Genomic DNA, 23,566 nt, shown 5'->3' on the forward strand with positions numbered 1-23,566 from the left:
AACCAGGGATACCACAGCTTGAGTACTATTATTGATTTAATCACTTTTTTCCAAACAATTTTATTTCTTGCTGCCAAGGCAATCAGAACCACAAGGAATGTCTTAAGTGACAAACATCAATAAAACAATGGGTACTTTAAAATTAAGAGCACCTCTGTTTCAAATATATTTAATACCCTCTCCTACTCATCAAACTTAAATCAGCTTTTTTTCATTTCAAAGTCACAAACAGCAGCAGCATTCAAGTAAGACTGATATATATATATATATATATATATATATATATATATATATATATATATATATATATATATATATATATATATATATATATATTTTATTTCTGGGGCCCTGCCCGGGGTTTGTTCCTGCCTTGTGCCCTGTGTTGGCTGGGATTGGCTCCAGCAAGGCACACACACACACCAATCACACACTAGGGACAATTTAGAATCACCAATGCACCTCACCTGCATATCTTTGGACTGTGGGAGGAAACCCACGCAGACATAGAGAGAACATGCAAACTCCATGCAGGGAGGACCCGGGAAGTGAACCCTAACTGTGAGGCAGCAGCGCTACCACTGCGCCACCGTGCTGCCGTAAAATAATCAGTATTGCAGTAATTGTGATGCTCTTTGCATGAAAAAAATGTGTTCCATTAAAATTTTATGTTTTCTTGGTGAATTGTGACGTTTATTTAAAAAGTGCAGCAAAAAAAGTACTGGGCGTCCAGGGGTGTATTAACCTCCAAGTATGTAGCAGTTTAAGGGTTAAATATTTCCTTTGTTGGCTGGTGGCACTGGAATCACTAGCACCTAACGAGCTCTGTTACACTCTATTGGAAGAGTAACTCATCCAAAGATGAAAAGAACAAAGAGCTGGAATTCAGAACTGACCTGCCTTCCTGTAAGAAGGAACGTTTCATAGCTTTTGAATAAGATGGTTGAACTGTAACCTCTCTTGGGAAAGTCAAGGGACATTCAGGTACTTCAAAATTTTGTGCATTGTGAAGAAGTGGCTTAAACGTCTTATTCCAGAAGCTATTTTAGTGCTGGATGGATTTCATCTGATACAGTCAAATGGAGCGGAAAAAAGGCAAGAGGGATACTGATCATTTATTTTAATGAGCAATGGTAGTACTAAGATGTTGTAATGTGTTAGTCATTAAGGATGTAGTGAGAAGTTAAACAAAATGACACCTTTTATTGGCTAACTAGAAAGATGACAATATGCAAACTTTTGAGGGTTAGGGCTACCCTGAAGAAGGGCCCTGAGTTGCCTCGAAAGCTGGAATATTGCTGGCAACTTCTCACTAATGAGCAATGGTGTAAAAGTGAGCATAATACAACTATAAGAACAGTCAGTCGGTCTGACGGTCTAGCTGTTGAAATTTGTCCACATTAACTGCCAAGGGATATAAATTACATCATTCTGCTTAATGTTTACATTACTCCCTCTGCAAACAGGGTCTGAACAACAGAAAAGATTCGATCTGTTACTAACACTCTAATGATGAATCGTTTCAACTATGAGGTGACTTTGGAAAGAATAATAATAAACTTTCACTGGAATGCATCAACTACATATTCTACTCAACAAACTGGCCCTGTTTACTTGAAAGACGTCTTTAAATCTAAAACTGTGGCATAAGTGGGTAGGTTTGACCCATCTTGCTCCCACCTAAAAGCATGTTATTAGGGAGCAAATGCTCTCTTATCATTCACCAAGACAGATGTTCTTGTGTCTGTTTGAGCTGGTGGGGCGCTGTTGCCTATTATAATACTTTTCTTTTTGTTGAGCTTCTATAATGTCTTAATTTCCCTTCTGGAAAAATAATTATCTATCTATCTATCTATCTGGTTAAAAAGCACACGGCAGTAACAAATGTACATGGCAATAGACATAAATATCAAGAATAATACATATACAAAAATGAAAAAAATACTTACAGAAAATGATCAGCACTGTTCATTTAATTTATTTTAAATTCAAGCAATCATTTATTCAGGCATTAACCACTTTTTCAAAAGGTGGGGGCTTAGAAAGAAAAGATGTGGCATCCAGCCCCATGTGGTGTATTTATACCCTGCAGACCTTTCAGTTTTTCAAAAGGGAAACTGATTGGATGAGCTGATCAATCCTTGTCAACTTACATCTACCTCTCATGTGCACGCAACTCAACTAAGCCCGGAGCTTTTTTAATTTCACAGCAAATCCTACGAGAGCCACTTGAAAGCCTCACAGTCTGTAGCCAAAGCAGGGAAGAAATTACTGCATTAAGTGAATTGTTCATGTAAAAACTAATAACAATTTATGCTAAGGTATGCCTGCATTTTTGTTTTAAGTGCAGGATTTAAATAATGTGAGGTAGCTTGATTTAGATCACGCAGTGATGGCTGCAGAAATACATGGCCTTTGCTCATAAAGGGCTTTAAATAACCAGCAATTACAACTTAGTGTATAACTTTTGAACGATCCTGTTCTTATACTCCCCGTGTCTGTGTGGGTTTCCTCCCACAGTCCAAAGACATGCTGTTAGGTGTATTGACGTTCCTAAAAACTGTCCCTAGTGTGTGTGTGTGTGTGTGCCCTGCGGTGGGGCTGGTGCCCTGCCCGGGGTTTGTTTCTGCCTTGCGCTATGTGCTGGCTGGGATTGGGTCCAGCAGACCTCCGTGACCCTGTGTTTGGATATAGTGGGTTGGACGATGACCGACTGACTGTTCTTATACTGCACAGTGACTGATATGCCCAAGTATCACCATATATGTGTAAATCACCAAATGATAACCAGAAGACAAAAGTAACAAAAGAAAAGGGATTATTAACAAATGAGGTGAGCAATCAAAGAAAATATCCAATAAACAAAATGTGTTGAAAATAACAAAGCTGTTTGGCCTTCCTATTCACCTCTGACTTGGTTTTCCTCTAACCTCTTTATCAGGCAAGGCATTAACAATGGCTTCCACCCAACTCCAAGCCCCCTATATACTGAACATAGGGGCTTTTTAAGCTTGGATCCAGAAACTCATGTAAGCCTTTATAAGTACTTCAGTGATACCCAGCAAGCACTCAAAGGTCTACAAGGGGTAGCAGCACCAGGTTACCCTGCAGGCACCCCATACCACAGAACTAATTGGTCTGTCCTCTATAATAATAATGAAAATCTAAACCCCAATGCCCTTTAGTGGCCTGGCGGACAAGGTAAAGAATCTATTTTCACCTGTCCCGCTTTCACAAACTATACAAGCATGATGCATGATAAATCAGACATCATACCATTACTAGTTAGTAACAGAGAAGAATGAATGAATGATCAGTCAGGTGGGCAGCATGGTGGCACAGTGTTAACGTAGCTGCCTCACAAAAAGGAGAATGGGGTTCAAGCCCCTGGTGCTCCATACATTGAGTATACATGTAGTCCCTGTGTCTCTCTGGGTTTCCTCCCACAGCCCAAAGACATGCAGTTTAGGAGGACTGATGATGCAAAATTGATTCTAGTGTGTCTGGTCATCCAGCTCTGTCAGAAAACTGTTGCTACCTTGGGTCCAATGCTTGCTGGGAAAGGATAAGTGGGTTTGGAAAATGGATGGATGGATTACTGTTTAGTTGTGTCAGCATTTTAACTGTGAAGGCCAGCAATGACAATATTCAAAAATTCCACCCTCATCCATCCATTTTCCAAACCCACTTATACTGAGCAGGGTCACGAGGACGCTGCTGCCTACCCCAGCAAGTATCGCTCTGACAAATGCCTTCCATGGAAGGAGTATGGAAAAAAAAATGTAATTTATTATCTACAAAGAATGCTACATAGACAGATATCCATATCACAAGGCTAAAAAGGGAAATCTGTGTTGTCTGCATATTGTTGTTCCTTTTCTTGATGAGCTTTATTAGTAAAGAAAATGAAGCTATTTACAGCAAGCATCCTGAAAGCAAAATTTGTGGCCAAAAATAAAGATATTTAAGTAAAGATGAACAGTATAAATTCGGGATATGAGAGAAGGAAGGTATTTAAAGGCCAACAGAAGGTACAGCACATCATAAAAACAAAAATCTAGCATAAGAGAAGCATGGTGTGAAATAACAATACTACTGTAATTGGAGGCACACACTGAAGAGAGCACCTTATTACCTAGAAAAGAAAATCTATTTGAGAATATGAGTGATAGATGTGTGAAAAAAAAAAGAAAACTTCCAAAATATAGGATTAAAGAAACACCAGACATTAGACTCCATAGCAGTTGAATAACCAATTAGTAGCCTAAGAAGTTGCATATAGTGGAACAGTGAGAAACGATCTAAAGCACGATCCAAAACACAGTAAATCCTCTCCATTAATTAGCTGATGCATGTCAATGTCTGGCAGGGCAGGAAAGAAAAGAAATTTCTAACAAACTGCTTATCATCGCAGAAAGGAGCATAAATACTGGGATAAACATTGGGACTTTGAAACGTTTACCTGTAGCAATTATAAATCTGCCACCGGCAACTGGAATAATCTTACTAGATCTTAATGGGGACAAAAGAAATGTCTTTATGGATAATGATTGCTGCACCCGTGGCCTTACCATGTAAGTTGGAATGGAAGAGTTGCACCACCCAATCCTTACATGTGAAAATGGTCAAATGTTTTAAGATGGGCTTCTTGTAAAAAGCAATGTTAAGACTTTAGGTGAGATTAGACAGGGTGGTTTAACCTTTGAGCATTCGAACTGACAAGGTTGATCCTGTGGCTTTAATTAGGGGGCATTATAAAGCACAACCAATAAAAGGTGTACTAAATCAGAGGTCGCCAACTCCAGTCCTGGAGGACCACCGTGGCTTCAGGTTTTCATTCTAACCCTTTTCTTAATGAGTGACATGTTTTTGCTGCTAATTAACTTCTTTTGAATTTATTTTCATTGACTTGCTCTTGGAGACTCAGACCCCTTAATTGTTTCTTTTTCCTTAATTAGCAGCCAAACAATAATGAGATACAAAATGAGCCAAAACAACTGGTGTCCATCATACAATATCTGAAAATAAAGAAAGATGAGGGTCTCGAGAATGTTGATCTGCTCAGGTCCACAGTGCTCTTAGAAAGAGAAAATCAACAATTTCGGAAATGTCTTCTAATGTAGCGCAAGAGCAGCAACACGCCATGAAATTAAAGAATGGGTTTAATTAACGACAGGAATTGGCACCTCATTAAGCAGCTGGTTGGAGTGAAACTGGTTGCAGTTTGAGGCCCTGACTTACTTGGTCTTCTGTTGGCTTCCTCACTTCACATTATTACACATAGGAAGTAAAAATATTAGGTTTGAATACACAATGGGCGGTTGGAAAATCGAGAGTACACCTTATGAGAAGGATTTAGGAGTCATAGTGGACTCTATGCTATCATCTTCCTGACACTGTTCAGAAGCCATTAAGAAGGCTAACAGAATGTTAGGTTATATAGCGCCTTGATGTCTGGAGTACAAGTCACAGGAGGTTCTGCTCAACCTTTATAATGCACTGGTGAGGCCTCATCTTGAGTACTGTGTGCAGTTTTGGTCTCCAGGCTACAAAAAGGACATAGCAGCACTAGAAATGGTCCAGAGAAGAGCAACTTGGCTGATTCCAGGGCTACAGGGGTTGAATTATGAGGAAAGATTAAAAGAGCTGAGCCTTTACAGTTTAAGCAAAAGAAGATTAAGAGGAGACATGAGTGAAGTGTTTAAAATTAAAAAGTGAATTAGTCCAGTGGATTGAGACTTGTATTTTAAAATGAGTTCATCAAGAACACGGGGACACAGTTGGAAACTTGTTAAGGGTAAATTTCGCACAAATATTAGGAAGTTGTTCTTTACACAAAGAACGACAGACACTTGACTCGACTCGACTCGAAATAAGTGGATAGGAATGGCGAGCTTTGTTGGGCTTAATGGCCTGTTCTCATCTAGAGTGTTTTAATGTTCACTTTTGTTTGGATGCCATTTAAGGAAAGAAATTAAGCAATTCAGAGGAACGATGAAGAAATTCAGGAGAACAAATCTTAAAAAAGCAATTCAATTAAAGTGAATTCACAAGAAGTTAATTAACAGCACAAACAGGGCACTCAATTAAAAAATGGGTTAGAATGAAAACCTTCAGCCACATTGGTCCTCTAGGACCGGACTTGGTGACCCATGTACTAAATAATCTGTGGCATTATTAACTGAAAGTAGAAAAGTGCCCAGCTGCTTTAAGAGGTAAAAAAAAAAAAAAAAGTGACATAGAAAATGTAAAGTAAGAAAGGCAAAGAAATAAAATAAGAAGCAGACATACCGTACGGAACACAAACACATTATCTCTCCAGATGAGATAGCAAACTACATATAGCCATACAAATTTAATCACACCAGATTAAATTACACTAGATTCTTTGCTGCCATTATCCCGTAACATGTCATCAATAAATGCACCAACAAAAGATCGCTCTAGGCAAAAAAAGGCATTCACAGTAATAGTACATGTAATAAAACCAGACTCATTTATGCACAGCTGTCCACAGAAAAACGTTCACCGTGATGAACCATTAACAATAAAAGGTACCCATGAAACCAGAGGCATACATAAAGAATATTAAGTTTTCACAATGGAAAAAAAAAAACTTGATTAAGAAAACTGCACCAAAAAAAAAGAAAGAAATGTGGTGCCTTAACTAATATATGAGCCTCTATATTAAAAATTAAAAATATACTATTAACTGTCAACAGAGTATAGAACAATAACCATTATGACTGTGCAATGACCAATACAGGGCAAAAGAAAGAGAAAGAGGAAAAAAAAAAAGAGGTTAACATCCCCACAATTTGTCCAAAGGAATATACAGGATTAAAATGGGTTAGCCCCCAATGCTATTATAAATGGTTAGAGTGGGGATCCAAGGTGAACAGAATTTCCCATGCAATAAAAAAACATAACTGGCACCTTTATATGTAACACAGAGGCATGCAGGATAGTGCAGTCCATGTTCAATTCCAGCTTTATGTAGCAAACCATTAACCATTAAGTCGTCAAAGAAGAGCGACTGGGCTGATACAGGGCTACACGGGATGAGTTATGAGGAAAGATTAAAAGAGCTGAGCCTTTACAGTTTAAACAGAAGAAGATTAAGAGGAGACCTGAGCGAAGGGTTTAAAATTATGAAGGGAATTAGTCCAGTGGATCGAGATGGTGACTTTAAAATGAGTTCATCAAGAACACGGGGACACAGTTAGAAACTTGTGAAGGGGAAATTTCACACAAACATTAGGAAGTTTTTCTTTACACAAAGAACAATAGACACTTGGAATAAGAGACCAAGTAGTGTGGTAGACAGTAAGACTTTAGGGACTTTCAAAACTCGACGAACTAACTGAATAGGACTGGTGAGCTTTGTTGGGCTGAATGGCCTGTTATTGTCTATAGTGCTCTAAAGTTCTAACCTCATTAAATTTGGCTTTACAACAAGCCAGATGAACACTGATGTCAGGGAAAATGTGAATCAATGAACCTCAAAAGTGCACCTGATCCCTGCCACAAGTTTGTGCAAAGAATCTGGTCCTTGACCTGAAAATGAAGGAGTCAGACAATCAAAGGTCTCGGTCAGCTGCCCTTGCTTTACTTCGGTGCAAGTGAGCAATGGGCTCAGTTAGTGTTTGGAGATTTGGTGTGAAGACCTCCTGTGGTATAGCGGGTCCGTGGCTTAGAATAAAAGGCCAGTTTTAAATAAATAATCGGCGCACTTACGGCTTAAAGAGGGGGGACGTGGTAGTGTGGCTGGAGCAGTTCCTGGGGCGTGATGCGGGCATGGGTGCTTCCACACTGAAGTGCATAGGTGTGGGAATCGGCCATGTCTACGACTGATGCCAGGAGCTGCTAATCACCACACCTGTGCCATGTCTCCATTATATATAGTAGGAGCGCGAGTGAGGAAGAAAAAATATCGAAAAAGAGAATGGAGGTTAGAGGAGGAAGAAGGGGAAGCTGAGTGTGAGCGAGCAAGTGAGCAGAAAGAGCAAGCTCACGGCTAGTGGAAGGCAGCAGGGAAGTGAGCCCTAGCGGGGTGTTTGGTGGGCACCCGGGGGCAGATGGATTGGGTCACTCCTGCTGAGTTTTGCAGAAGAGCAGGAGTGACCATGATCGAGGACGGCTTGCCGCATAAGGCTGAGGAAGGCAGCAAGGAGTCGGAGTCTTGGGAGGTGGAAGCCCCAGTGTGAGTGCCCTGGTCGCTGGGGGAACCCGAGTCTCGGTCTGGCGGACCCCTACAGAGCCAGGGTCCGAAAGGCTAACAGACCAGTAAGAGACGTTAGCTGCGGGTAGGGCGACTCCCCTGGTGCACAGCCCGGATGGCAGAAGCAGGGGAGCAGCCAGCTGAAGAAGGCACTGTGTTTTTTTTAAAGAAAGGATTGCTTCCAGCCAGTATTTTAACCTTGGTTTTAAAAGATTTATTTATGAGATTTTAACCACCATAATTCACCCTAGTTGAATGGATTATTTATTGACTTTTGATTGCACTACACTATTTATTTGAACACTTTGGATTTGTTTTGATGGTTTTAAATAAAAGGACTTTGCACCATTCTCCTTCTTTGTTTGGTGTCCTTATTGTCCAGCTCATCCGGTTACATTACGGACGGTGTCCGGTTCAAGAGGCTCCCAAAAGTAAGAAGGGAGAATAGAGCAAGAACCCGCATCATCACACCTCCTCCCCAAACATTTCAGCAAAGAATGATGACGCAAGTTTCGAAGGATTATTTCTCTCAATACCTGCGTCAATTCCTGTAATTCTCACATTCTAGCGACGTGAACAATTTTCTAAATCAGCTAGCTTTGCTCAGAGCCTTTCGTTGTCAGCTACAAGCACCGAACACACTGACTCAATGCCTTGTAGTCTGCCATCAAAACCTGTCAGAGATTCCTCAAACTCATGAAGTTTCTAAACTTGTGAGGAAAACTGTGGCCTGCAGCAGAGGATTGTTGCTCTGAAAAAATGACAGACCAAAGCGCTGACATTTCCTTTTGAATAACTGTTAGCATTAACAAAATAGAGCTGTGGGCTGGCGCCAAACACTTCAGCCCCACACCTTCCATAAATGTAGCATACTGTTTTGATGCTGCTGGGGCTTCTTCTACTTTTTTCCCCTCTGACATTGTTAAGGAGGTAAGACAGATACTATTATAACAAGTACATTTTTAAATTAGTGTTGGTGAAATGACTGGATAATGCAGAGTGTGATAGTGGGAAGTCTTACCACACGCTCACTTTCCATGGAAGTCTGCGGCATGATGTTTGTTGTATAGGGTGAGCCAAACTGAAGTACCACATTTTTCAAGGTCATTGCGCAAGGTAGAGGCAGCAGAGTGGGGGTTGGGGTGGGGGTCCTCTGACAGGCGATCCTTTGTAGTTTGGCTAAATGTATACAGACAGGTACAACATTGAACAGAAAAAATCTCCAGGCTGTCCTCGGACCGTACGAGCTACCTGAAAACATCCAAGCTGTAAGTGCTTCAATTTTGCCATCTCCTAGACATTCAGCGTGCAAACCTGCTTCTGCCTTAGGCATTTCCAACACATCTTTGAGGAGGATTTGGCATGAGGACCTTAATTTCCATCCATGAAAAATGATGGTAGTGCAGGAACTCACGGAGAGAGACTGGGAGAGCCGCAGAGAGTTGTGCTCCAAAATTCGGCAAACCGTTCATCGAGATGCCATCGTCATGTGCAGCGGACAAGGCACATATTGATTTGAATGGCTGCGTAAATACGCAAAAGTTTCGCTATTGGGCTGAAATCAAGATTGCAGAATTTGGCATTGTAGGTCCTTACTTTTTGAGGGGAGTAACGGTCACCGTCACTTCAGAACGTTACATTAAAATGCTAATGCTATGCTTTTTGTGGCCTCAACTGGAAGAGATAGATGTGGTGGAGCAACAGCTCATACAGCGCGGAGATCCATGCAAGTTCTGTGGGAGATGTTTCCGGAGAAGCTAATCTCCCTGCACGGTGATGTCAGGTGCCCTTCACATTCGGCTGATCTCATTCCGTGCGATTTCTTCTTAAGTCGAAGGTTTACACACACTGACCTCAAAGCCTTGAAGTCCACAAGTATGCTATTTGCCATAAAATTGCTGCTATCCCCCTTGTAATGGCTGAACTAGTCATGTGAACGTTCAGAAATCGTGTCGAAGACTGTATCATTAATGATGGCCACCACCTTGAAGACATCATTTTTAAAACACAGTGAAAAAATCTATTTTGTATACCCTTTCTTGTGTCATAATGAAATGTATTTTATCTTGTAGCATTTCTGTAGAATAAATGTTTGAAATGTGGTACTTCTTATTGGCTCACCCTGTATTATATCCCGTTTATGTATAGACTGCCTGTGCTATCCATCTAAGATGGGTTGAAATCCAAAAATCAACGTAGGCCTCAGCTTTAATGTTTGTAGTGAACAATGCAATGCATATTCCTGTTATATGCTGTTTGGTATGTGTTGTGTAAAAACAGTGTTAATATTTGTGATGTGTCATCTGTTTAAATAACAAACGCAATACATGTTATTACTAAACATGTTTCTGATGTGCCATCTTTAGGAATGACAGAGATATAAATACACAGACACTTATCCTTTGATTAATGTTTAAATGAAGATCACATCTTGGTATGTCCATATCTCTCTATTATACAAAAAAATCATGAGAAGAGACTATTGCCAAGAGATTTTTTCAAGTCCCTCCCTCCTCTCAAACATTTTTAACCACGCCCGCGGTCCTCTCACCTCTCATTTATGTGAATATTTTTGTCAGATACAGTTCCTGCACTCTCAGCTCTTATACATTTTTACGTTTACCTCACTTTAAGTTCCCAATAAAAGAAGACATATTATGTCCAAATCTTATTGAAGAATTTCATCCCAAAGGGTTATCAACAGAAGAAATGAGTACACGGGCAACCCTAGAAGTGAGAAACGATGAAGTCAAAGGAATTAATGTGAAAATTGTTGATCGGTTACATGGCAAATTGGTTAAATGCATATCAATAGACTCTGCTGAAACAGTTGGTGGTGATGGTGTGGACGATGAACACATCAACTTAAAATATCCCCTAGAATAACTACAAAATTTAACACCGTCTGATCTTCCACCGGCTGAATTACAGTAGAAAGAAGGATGTATCGTAATGTTATTGCGTAATTTATGTCTGAATGATAGGCTATGCATTGGGACAAGATTAGTTGTATTCAAAATTGGTCAAACAATTCTGACATGTAAAATTTTAACAGGCGACAAGAAAGGTAATGCAGTACATCTTCAGGGGATAACATTAGACACCAAATGAGATCTTGATATTCCATTTGTTTTAAAACGTTGACAGTTTCCAGGTGGAATAGCTTTTGCTATGACAATTAACAAATCACAGGGACAAATATTCGAAAAACTCGGTTTATTTATTAGAGAAAAAGAAACAATATTTACTCATGGGCAGTTACACGTTGCATTGGCACAATGAAAGTCCAAACAAGGAATCAAAATTCAATGCGATATTAAAGAAAGGTTAATTCTAAATATTGTTTTCATTGATGATTTACAGTAAAAGTGTAAGTATTTGCGTGTTAATTTCAAAGCCAAACGGAACAAAAACATATAACTCAAAGAATACCTATAATGCAAAATGAAACTTTCTTTCAATTTATTACGTTTTACTGTTTTTTTACTGTGGTTAAGTACTCACTGTAATGTAAAATAATTCTATTATGCATGTTCTACCCCACATCTTGTTAGTTGAGACTGTTATTGGTTAACTGTGCTCCCCCTTCATCTTGTCATTTATTAACACACCTGTCAGTCACGTCCCACACTCACAGTGGTACTATAAAAGTCTATGAAACTCACGTAAAGCACGTAGGTCCCACAATAAACATTTGAATACAATACACCCCATGTGTCTCACGTAGGCACCCCTTTATCTCTTGTTTCGGTCACGTCCAAAACGTATCCTTAGGGTATATAAACCCCTGGGTCTGGTTAGTTGTGGTACGCAGCAATTTGAACCTCTGTCTACGTGCTTCTCTTCGTCTTGATCCAACCGTGGAAATCACTCGCCTTGTAAGTGTCTTTTAAAGCTCTATTGTTTAATGTACACTGTAAGTGTCTTTTAAAGCTCTATTGTTTAATGTACACTGTCTGCTATGTATTGCTTTGTAAATTATTCTTTATTGTCTTTGATTGTACACATGTAAATACCTGTATGTTTCTTTTGTATATATTTCAGTTTACAATGAAGTACGTCCAGTAAAAGCCTTCAAGATAGCTCGCTCAGCCCTTGTCGTTTTTTATGTGGATGTACCGAGTTGTTTAAGCTCTCTGCGGCCGCATAGTGAGGCAGAAAAATGCATATGTAACAGTTCTCATGAAAATAACAATCTGTTTAAATTGTACATCCGCTTACCCATACACGAATGGCAGAAAAGCAAAGTGGCTGGAGCCGGGGGTTGGCAAGCAAAGTGAGAAGGGGGCAAAACCCCCTATTATGTTAAAAAAATTTTTTAAAACTTTAATGGTGTGAATTTACCTTTTCCACATGAAACAAAAAGATGACACTAAACTTGGAGGAGTAACAGATAACCTATATGAGCACAATCATTACAGGAAATCTTGTAGCTTTGTAGCAGACATTGTGAGGCTTTAAACATGTAAAGTAAAATTATTAGGTATAATTAAAACATTGGGGTCTAAAACTATAAACCTTAACCTGAACTTGAAAGCACATCATTTAAAAAAGGCTTTGGAGTCGTTGTCTTGAAGTGTGCTGGGCCCATAACCCAGAGGTCGATGGATGGAAACCATCCTCTGCTACCAAGGTTACAATAGATGTATTTTTAAGATAATTGTAACTTTTGGAAATGACCTGTTAGCTTTAGATGAAGTGAAATACAGAATTCTTATCTAAATAATGTAAATCCCAAGAGTGCACATAATTGAATGGTATTCTCTAATTAGAGCAATTGGGAAAGGGAATGTGGAGCTTAACTGTTTTAGTTTATTTTGCTCTTATTTCTAGAAATAATGAGGAATTTACCAGTCCAGACTGTGGATTTCTTCTTTGACTTTTGCTTGCTATGCTTGCTGAGAAATGTTCTCTGGAGGACACTGGCATTATATTACATTCGTTATGAAAAGAGGATCGAGAATGCCCGTCTAGACTCCAGTTCAAGACTGGAATAAGAAAGGGAAGTACATACATTAAAATGTTCTACAGGATCCTCGCTTATATTGGGACAGCAAAGTGATTTTTTTCTTTCATCTTAACAACCTTTTTGTTCAAATGTTAGCAAAATGAATGCACCTGAGATGAATTAACCCTGAAAGAAGAGAACAATGAACTAATAAAATGTAGAGATAAGATAACCATCACTAGAGAAAGTCCTGTAAGGTTTTTTTTGAAGTGCATTGTCTGTAAAATAGGCCTCTGATGTAGTCAGCTGGTCAATCAGTCTGTTAGTCCACATATCTGCTCATAAAACTCTTGTCTATATTTTGTAGAGTGTTGAATTTAAGCATAAGTTTTTATTCCCATTCCCTCTGCTCCTGTTGGGACTTGAAATTACCCACAGTGACCCTGAGATCCTTTACGCTGTGGCCATTACTGTTAATGTGTGCTGTATCAATCTATGGCTAACACGGTACAACACTCTACTGCTACAGGAACCTCCACAGAACACAATTACAGCAGAGTCTCGCTTATCCAACATAAACGGGCCGGCAGAACGTCGGATAAGCGAAAATGTCGGATAATGGGAGGTGTTAAGAAAAAGCCTATTAAACGTCAAACTATGTTATAATTTTACACATTACGAACGTAGAGAAGAGCCAAGCAAAATGACACCTTTTATTGGCTAACTAAAAAGATTACAATATGCAAGCTTTCGAAGTAACTCAGGCCCCTTCTTCAGGCAAGATGTGATACAGAAACTGAAGTTTCCTGTGTTTATATCCACACACTAGGACAAGAAACAACAATGGTAAATCTTTAAAGGAAAAATCTTAAATGTAAAAAATTAATACTTTTTAAATTAAATTTAAAATTTTACTAACAATTTCAAATTGACACGTTGTTCAACTTTTAAACTTAGCATTTTTTCGGCACACTACAGAAAACACAACCAAACTAAATGGCGACTCACAATCAACTGAACGTCATAGAGTGTTGCTGCTTGTCACGCAGGTTCAGACATGTTCAAGGTCACCACGCATGTGTACTGGTTTATGAACGTCTCTGAGCACGTACAAATCGGGCTATGACCAAAAAGTTCCCCAAACTTTTGCCTCTGTCTCGGTATAGGAACAAGGCAGTTTCCCTTTCCGTTTGTGCGCGCCGATGATTTCTACATGTTGTGGATGGTGCCCGGCAGTTTATCCCGGCCATGTCCCCCAAGCCGCCAGATGGAACCCTCCCTGCAGTATGGAGGTGCTCCGAAGACCAGCAGGGCCTTATGGACGTTGTAGTTTTTATCCTCAGCCCGCAGGGGCCGCAAGAGGGAGCTGCAGGGAGGGCCGAAAACTTCTTTTTGCCCTATGATGTACTTCCGGGGTGAAAAAAGGACTTTTATCTGACCCCGGAAGTGATAGGGAATTATAGACTGAAGGATGAGAAACACTTCCGGGTCAGGAACTATAAAAGGATTGTGGGAGCTTCCAGACGGCGAGCTGAGCTGGGTGGTAGGAGGGCAACACGTCTGGGAGAGGAGGATTGTGATTATTGATTTATTATTGGAGTATTGTGTATTGATTTATGAATAGTGTGGAGTGGAGGGTGCTTAGTGCACGTAATTATTGTAATAAAAATAATTATTGTTGGACTTTTACCTGGTGTTTGGCGTGGTACCTGAGGGTTCAAGGGAGCGCTACTGCCCCCTACTGCGACAACGTGTTCAGTCTCTCCCTGTGCATTCCCTGTGCAGTGCGAGAGAGACACAGACAGACACACACACGCGTGAGTGAGTGAGTGAGTGACAGACAGGCGTGATAGAGAGACACACGCACATGTGCAAGAGAAAGAGAGACACACGCACACACATCCGCATGCGAGTGAAACAGAGACACGTGCATACACGCACGCACAAGCGTGTGTGAGAGAGACATGCACGCACACACACACGAGCGCGCGTGAGAGAGAGGCATGCACACACACACACACACACACACACAAGCGTGCAAGAGAGAGGGGCACGTATGCACACACACACACACACAAGCGCGCACGAGAGAGAGACACGCACGCACACATGCCAGAGAGGGCTGGCCACATAATCCACTGTAATCATGTTTTACAACAAAACAACATCAAAATTTAACTGAAAAAATGAACTTAGCAACAAAAAATAGCCTACGCTCATGCTCGCAACTTGCAGTTCTTGTTTCCGATTGATGCGGTTTTTTTTGGGTTTTTTTGCGGTGGGACGTCGGATAATACAGAATGTTGGATAAGTGAGACTCTACTGTATTTAACTAATAACCTCCATACCTCTCTACTTTCTCTTTTCTTTTGTTTGGTTTCACTGTTCACAACCAGAGAGTGCACAAAACAATACATGAAGCTAATAGGCCACTGGGTTACACTGCATGCCATGTCGAGTACTGCTCAATGGACATTACGCTTAAGCTGTTCAACACTCTTATGAAGCCTCACTTGGTCCTGGAATATTGTGCTCAGTTTTGATATCTATAATATTACAGGGATATATCAGTGCTAGAGAAAATGAAAACATCAGCTACTGATTACGGGACTGTGGAGTATAAGCTACACGGAAAGAAGGAAGGAGTTGAGTTGCTTCAGTTTAAGCAAACAGAGATTAAGAGCTGATATGACAGAAGGATTTAAAATTTTGAAGGGAATTAGTAGATTAGATGCCACCTGTTACTTTAAAACGAGTCTCTTCAACAAGAAAACCAGGATGGTGAGAAATTTCACACTAGTATTATGAAGAGCTCATCACACAGACAGCAACAAATACATGGAATACGTTACCAGACACTGAAGCGGACATCAGTGCTCAGTGACCTTCAGATCTTGATGGCATTTTGAAATAGTTAATGTTATTAAAGATTAATGAGTAATATTGAGTTAAATGACCTGTTCTTGTCAAAACATCTCACTGACCCACTGCTGACCAACATTATTTCAATAATGTTTTCATAGCACACAAGGTATTACATAACTGGCATATTTTATTAGTTAGGCACTAGACATTAGAATGCTGGAATGTGAAAGACTGCAGTGGTACCTAGTGAACGTTGACAAAATATTGTTGATCAAAATTTTCATATTACATATGGCACACCATAACTATCAGTTGAAGACAGTATGATACAGATAGCCAAAATTAAAGAAAAAAAAGCACTTAAAACAGAAGGGGAAAAATGAAACGTTGTGGTTTAAAGTGAATCAACGTTTAATATAACATAAGGCAAAAAGTCTTTTCAAAAATGGTGTGTATAATAGTGTGTGAATCTGTGTTTATGCCCAGATGAAAGTATTACTAAGACATATTTAAGTTCTCCCACTCAGTACATAAACCAGCTGAACATAAAGCAAACTAACATAATATAAGCCATTGTAGGTTTAATTTTTTTTTAAACAGACATGGTACAATTTAATGAGACAAACAATAAGAGATACTCCTAGAAAAATATCAGCCATGTGACAACTGCAACCCGTCTGCATTAAGAGCTATATTTGCATCAGCAGTTTAAGAGAAACATTAATGCACACAGCTGTCTAGATGTCATTTGTCTGCTCAATGTTTAAAGCAATTCTAAAGCTCTTCAAAAAAGTGACACACAGTAGGACTGAGTTTTCCTCTGATGTTTTATGAGGCTGGAGAGAGAATGCGTGTAGAATATCTAGTAGTAAGTACCTGAAACATATGTAAGTCTGAAGAATGAAACGCTCAGACTACTCAGAGTAAACGTTTACATACTACAGCCGGGTTCCGTCAGTCCATGCAGGCATATCAATGCCACATCAAAAGAAAAAAATCTTGAACCACAACAAAAGAAATATATGTAAAGAAATGCACATATTTAAAGCAATTTAAGAATTATAATCGGATCGCTCCAAGCAGAACAGAAAAACCACAAATAAATACAATATGGCAGTACGCGATTTTACTCCACTGGCCCGAGACCAACTGGTGTTTATATTATTTTTACTTATTATATGGTTGACACTTTCATCCAATGTGACTTACAACATTCGTTAGTTCCATTTATTTTGGCTATATGAGGTGTGTCTATTAAATAACGAGACTGATTGAATAACTCACCTTTATTTATATGTATTACAAATTTAATGCTTGTCCACTTCAACATACTTCCTATTTGCACTAACACATTGCTGCAGTCTTGTTTTCCACTGGTCAAAGGCATGGAGCAAATCAATTTCTGTCACCTGTTTTAACACATCCGCCGTTTTCTTCTTTACAGGCATCAACTGACTCAAAATGTGTCCCTTTAAGCACTGATTTAATTTGTGGGAAAAAATAAAAGTCCTCAGGGGCGGCTCTAGGCTTGTGGTGGCAGAATCGGTGGCTCCTTCGTCAGCCAATGTCAATATGTTATCTTATGCACGGTGGATGGCCACATCCGTTGCAGACACTGCATAGCCGCCTCGTGCTCATGACACAAACATTTAACTTTTGCCGAAATTTGTCGCTGCGTTTTTAGCTGTGTTGTTATTTTCTCTTTCTGTTTTATATTCAATATATATTGGCGTAGCCGTCACTGCAGTTAGTGCTTTTCTTTCCCCAAGTAACCGATCGCCATACAATCAGCTCTGTAATAGACGTTAAGCCATCTGTAAGCTTAGCGCCGATTCTTCAAAACGTTTAAGGAACATTGAAATATCTTCGTAGTACATGTTTAATTATTCTAACGACACTCCCAGTGAAGAATATAGATTATTTAAATGAAGTTAAAGTTTTATCTGTATAATTTAACAAAAATATTTTGCTGCATTTCACCTTAAAAATGATATCGTCATCATATGTAAATACGCGCTTTATAAAGTGGCTCAGGTTGTGCGATATTATAACTGTAGTGTAAGTTTACAGTGAGGTGATTGTACTTATAAGTCCTAACAGTTCTACAAGGAGCAATTGATTGAGTGCATTTACAGTTCTTGGGATGAAACTGTTTCTGAACCGCGAGGTCTGTACAGGAAAGGCTTTAAAACGTTTTGCAGTGGCTGAGACAGCATGTCCTTAAAGCTGTATACTGATAATTCTCTTTCCGATCAGCTGCTGCTGTGATTCACACTCAGATACAGTGATATAAATACTCTGAGTGGTGCAGTGAGAGAAATATGGAAAAAGATGATCAGCTGTGGCAACTCCTAACGGGAGGAGCTGAAAGAAGAAGAAGAAGAAGAAGAAGAAGTGAGAGTAACAACGCTAAAGCAGTTATGGAATTTGGAATACTATGGCTGTTCCCTGGACCATTATATTGTTACAAGTTAATTACAATCAAATGCGTTACACTAATAAACAATATGCGGTTAGTTTCAGTGTATTTATAAAGCCGCGTCATGAAAATAATGATTAACCACACAGGAACAGTAGCACTGCTTTGACGCTGGGTGCCGCCAGTCTGCAAAACCGAGCGGAGAACTTGGGTACGACAAGGTATGAGGTACCGTGGAAAAGTGCGTGGCTTTACGCCAAGTGTAGGTTTTATACATCGCGATTTGAACGTGGAAAAGTTCTTACGCAACATTTCTGTGCGTACGCACCGTTTATACATGAGGCCCCTGGTGAAGAATGAGACCATTTTGGCACAGTTGCGGCCGTTTTTTTCTGACTTTTTCTCTCAGCTTTAACAAAACTTCCTTATAATAATGCTGGTTAACTGTTGTGCCATCTGGAAGCCATTCTTCCAAAATTACACCCTTGATATCGAAAAACATAATGAGCATGGCTTTAAATTTTGACTTGCTTTGACGAGCTTTTTTCATTCTTGGTGATGACGGTGTTTTCCAGTGCATTGACTGTCTTTTGGTTTCAGGATCATACTGGAAGATCCAGGTTTCATCACAAGTGATTACTTTATGAAACAGGTTTAGATCTGCGTCAAGTTGCTGTAGTAAGCATTTGAAAACATTCTGTTGGTGTTTTGTGCAATTTTACTAACAATTTCAAATTGACACGTTCAACTTTTAAACTTAGCATTTTTTCAGCACACTACAGAAAACACAACCAAACTAAATGGCGACTCACAATCAACTGAACGTCATAGAGTGTTGCTGCTTGTCACGCAGGTTCAGACATGTTCAAGGTCACCACGCATGCAGTTATAACCGGTTCCGACTGCTTTCTTTACTAGATGGAATCACAGTCTCGTTATTTAATAGACATACCTCGTACAGTTGCAGCACAGGTAAGTGAAGTGACTGGCTCATTGTCACATGGTGTCAGTACTGGGATTTGAACCCACAACCACAGGGTTTGAGGTCCAAAGTCTTAACGACTACGCCATACTGCCACACTTTAAACTCACATCAATGTCTATTTCCAAAGGAGATGCTTTCATCCAAACTGCCTTAAAAAAGAGATCAACACAATTGAGTAAACATCAAAATGGAGGATTGTTTCGGGAAGGTTACAAAATTGATCACAAGTGAAGAGCTTGGAACAAAACACAAACTCATTAAAATTACTAGGTTACCAAACCTAACAGCTAATAACAGTTTGACAGAAATTCACCAAACAACAGAAAATTCAAACACTTCTTAAAGACATTGACGGAGTCACAATTTTGAGTTGATGTACTCGTTCCACAACATAGGAACTACACAAGAAGAAAGTCGCGATTGAGATTTGTTGGCACAGAGAGGTAGCAACACTAGACGCTGTTCATCGGCAGACATGGGCATTCGATAAAGAGCAGAGGACCTCAAAAGTGTCTACACACACATAATTGTATATGCTTATTTAATGTGTGTGTGTGTATATATATATATATATATATATATATACATATATACACAGAATATATATTTATACTACTCGTGTATATATACTGCTCAAAATAAAGGAACACATTTTAATCCGAGTATGAAACTTGTGGGCTATTGATCTGGTCAGTTAAGTAGCAGAGGGGCTTGTTAATCAGTTTCAGCTGCTTTGGTGTTAATGTAATTAACAAACAGGTGCACTAGAGAGGCAACAATGAGACGACCCCCAAAACAGGAATGAATGGTTTAGGTGGAGGCCAGTGACATTTTTGCCTCCTCATCTGTTTTGTCACTCGTTTTGCATTTGGCTACGGTCTGTGTCACTACTTGGTAGCATGAGGCCATATCTGGACCCTACAGAGTTTGGTGGCACAGGTAATCAAACTTCTCCAGGATGGCACATCAATATGTGCCATTCATTGCCAGAAGGTTTGCTGTGTCTCCCAGCACAGCCTCAAGGGCATGGATGAGATTCCAGGACACAGGCAGTTACTCCAGGAGAGCTGGAGCCATAGAAAGACCTTAAGCCATCAGCAGGACTGACTGGTATCTGCTCCTTTGGGCAAGAAGGAACAGGATGAGCACTGCCAGAGACTAAAAAAATGACCTCCAGCATGCAGGCCACTGGTGTGAATGTCTCTGACCAAACAATCAGTAACAGACATCACGAGGGTGGCCTGAGAGCCCGAAGTCCTCTACTGGGCCCTGTGCTCACTGTCCGCCCAGCACCGTGGAGCTTGACTGGCATTTTGCCATAGAATACCAGAATTAGCAGGTCCACCACCGGCACCCTGTGCTTTTCACATATGAGAGCGGGTTCACCCTGAGCACATGTGACAGACGTGAAAGGGTCTGCAGAAGCCATGTAGAATGTTATGCTGCCTGTAACATCGTTCAGTATTACCGGTTTGGTGAGGGGGTCAGTGATGGTCTGGGAAGGCATATCTATGGAGGGACGCACAGACCTCTACAGGCTAGAAAACAGCACCTTGACTGCCATTAGGTATCGGGATGAAATCCTTGGACCCATTGTCAGACCCTATGCTGGTGCAGTGGCTCCTGGGTTCCTCCTGGTGCACGACAATGCCCGGTATCATGTGGCGAGAGGGTGAAAGAATTGATACCATTGCCTGGACCCCACGCTCTGCTCGCCTGACCTCAATCCAATAGAACACCTCTAGGTGTAACATTATGTTTCAGTCCATCCAACGCGGCCAGGTTGTACCTCAGACTGTCCAGGAGCTCAGTGATGCCCTGATCCAGATTTGGGAGGAGATCCTCCAGGACACCATCTGTCATCTCATTAGGACGTTGTCAGGCATACATACAAGCACGTGGGGGCAATACAAACTACCGAGTATGATTTGGAGTTGCTGCAATGAAATTTCTGCAAAATGGACGAGCCTGTCTGCCACATCATTTTTTCACTTTGATTTTCAGGGTGTCTTTGTATTCAGCCCTCTGTAGGTTGATCGTTTTCATTTCCACTAAACGATGTGCCATCCTTTCGTTCCTAACACATTACCCAGTCCATATCAGTGGAGATAGCCAGCATGATTTTTTTTTCCCATTGGGATCTGATATGCTGCGGTGGGCTGGCGCCCTGCTCGGGGTTTGTTTCCTGTCTTGCGCTCTGTGTTGGCTGGGATTGGCTCCAACAGACCCCTGTGACCCTGCAGTTAGGATATAGCAGGTTGGATAATGGATGGATGGATCTGATGTGTTTTCAAAGTGTTCCTTTAATTTTTGAGCAGTTTTTATATATATAAGTTGGGTGCCTAGTGTAACTTTGCTAGACTTATGAACAAAGTGCACTCGCAAACACGGTCTGTGAACAGAACTCGTTCGTTATGTAGGGGACTTACTGTATCAACCTTCCTTCTCTCCATCATATCGGCTAACTCTCTCCCTTTACCAGTCATACTGCTAACATTTAAAGTTCCTACCCTCACTTCCACTCTCCTACCCTTCCTCCTTTTGTCCTGTTTCTGGACATGTTTTCCCCCTCTTCTTCTCCTACAGTAGCCCAATTTCCCCCAGCACCCTGTTGGCTAACAGTACTGGTGGAAGCCACTGTTACAAATTTTTATGTTTTTTATCTCGTTTTGCATTCTTTATTAATAATAAAGACTCCTATTTTTTATCATTTTGCCATTCTTGTCTTGAATTTGGGGATGACATAAGACCATCCTATAATGTCCAAATGTGTTTATGATTCACTAAGCTGAAACATGATAACTATTAAAAAGAATATTTTATAGTTGTAAATAAACATAGGTGTGTCTTCACCCTCTAATTTATTAGCTGGCATAAATGATCGGTACACTAAATGCTTCAAGTGGCGTAAGGATTCTTCCATCAGACACAAACACCTGCTTCTGTCAAGCTGTCCAGCTCTAAGTTACCCTGTCAAAGACCGAAGTTCCACATGCCTTTCCAACAGTGGCGCAAGTATAAAAGACTTACAGGCAGATCTGCATAGAAGTAATGCTTCCGATCAAACAATGACTTTTTGTTGATTGAACAGTTGAGAGCCAAAGAAGTCATCACAGCTGCCTCTACACATCGCCTGTTGATAACCTGCAGGGAGGAAGAAACGAATTAATGAAAACTGACTGTAACATTGTCTTATGAGTAAACGAAACACCGGCATGCACATGAATCAGAAAGATTTAAGACTGCCTTCAGGATCTTCCTCCTCCTCCTGTTCTTTTTTTACCATTAACAAAGCTAGCGGAAGACGAGATCACTCAGAGGAGTCTTGTGTTAATGGAGACAGTCGGGCAAACTTGAGATGGCTTTTATGTGCTGCTCATTTTTCGGTTATTATTCAATAATCACACATATCCTCAGCGGGCAGAGCACTTAATTATAAAACAGAAGGAAAAGAAAAGCTATACAAAATGATTCTTTCCTGCCAGTATTTGCTTGAACATGATGTTTAGTTACTTTTCTTTGAAATCTTCATTCACAGACAATCCTTATCTACACATTTACATTAAATAATTAACATTGGCAAGGCATTAAAAGAAAAATGTTCTCAGTTAAAAGCTTTGATGTCAGACTTAGAGAAAGGTGTCTTATTGCTCCTCCAGATGGTATAGATAAATGAATAAAAATGAAAAAAAAATAAAGCCACTTCTTCAAGATGAAAGCTAAATACTGGTGTTACTCATGTGAGGTAGAAAATAAAAAAAAAAGTGGAAGATGAAGAAAAAGTTAAAATCAAAAGCCTTAAGGAAGAGTCTACCAACATCAAATATAATACAAATTGCAGGAGCGTGTAAAGATGGAGAAGGGCCAAAGTTAATACTTTTAAATTGCAATTTGTTTAGGAGAGGGGCCAAAGTTAATACTTTTAAACTGCAATTTGTTTCTGCCAGAAACGAGACATGTAAATTAAGAAACAATCACAAAATAATCAAAAGAGCAAGTACAAAACAACAGATATTCATGAGTGCAGGATAAATGAAGAGTGGATTCTGTAGCATCTTGTGTTAAGTCTTTTGAAAGTAACCATCTTGCAATGTATACTTCAACTACTAATTAGGAAGTGTTTTAGTT

The 23,566-nt window shown here is 40.0% G+C and overlaps 1 protein-coding gene across 2 annotated transcripts in view; it reads right to left on the reverse strand.

Moving 5' to 3' along the window:
• The window catches only part of gatb (glutamyl-tRNA(Gln) amidotransferase, subunit B), a 212,138-nt gene that overhangs the window by 135,015 nt on the left and 53,557 nt on the right, over window positions 1-23,566 (reverse strand). For both annotated transcript variants that reach the window (XM_039750253.1, XM_039750254.1), the window contains exon 3: window positions 22,469-22,582. In XM_039750253.1, coding sequence (XP_039606187.1) covers window positions 22,469-22,582 — 114 coding nt within the window. The remainder of the gene's footprint in view (window positions 1-22,468; window positions 22,583-23,566) is intronic.

The sequence above is a fragment of the Polypterus senegalus genome, chromosome 4 (assembly GCF_016835505.1).
Source record: "Polypterus senegalus isolate Bchr_013 chromosome 4, ASM1683550v1, whole genome shotgun sequence".
In the NCBI taxonomy this organism is placed as follows: Eukaryota; Metazoa; Chordata; class Cladistia; order Polypteriformes; family Polypteridae; genus Polypterus; species Polypterus senegalus.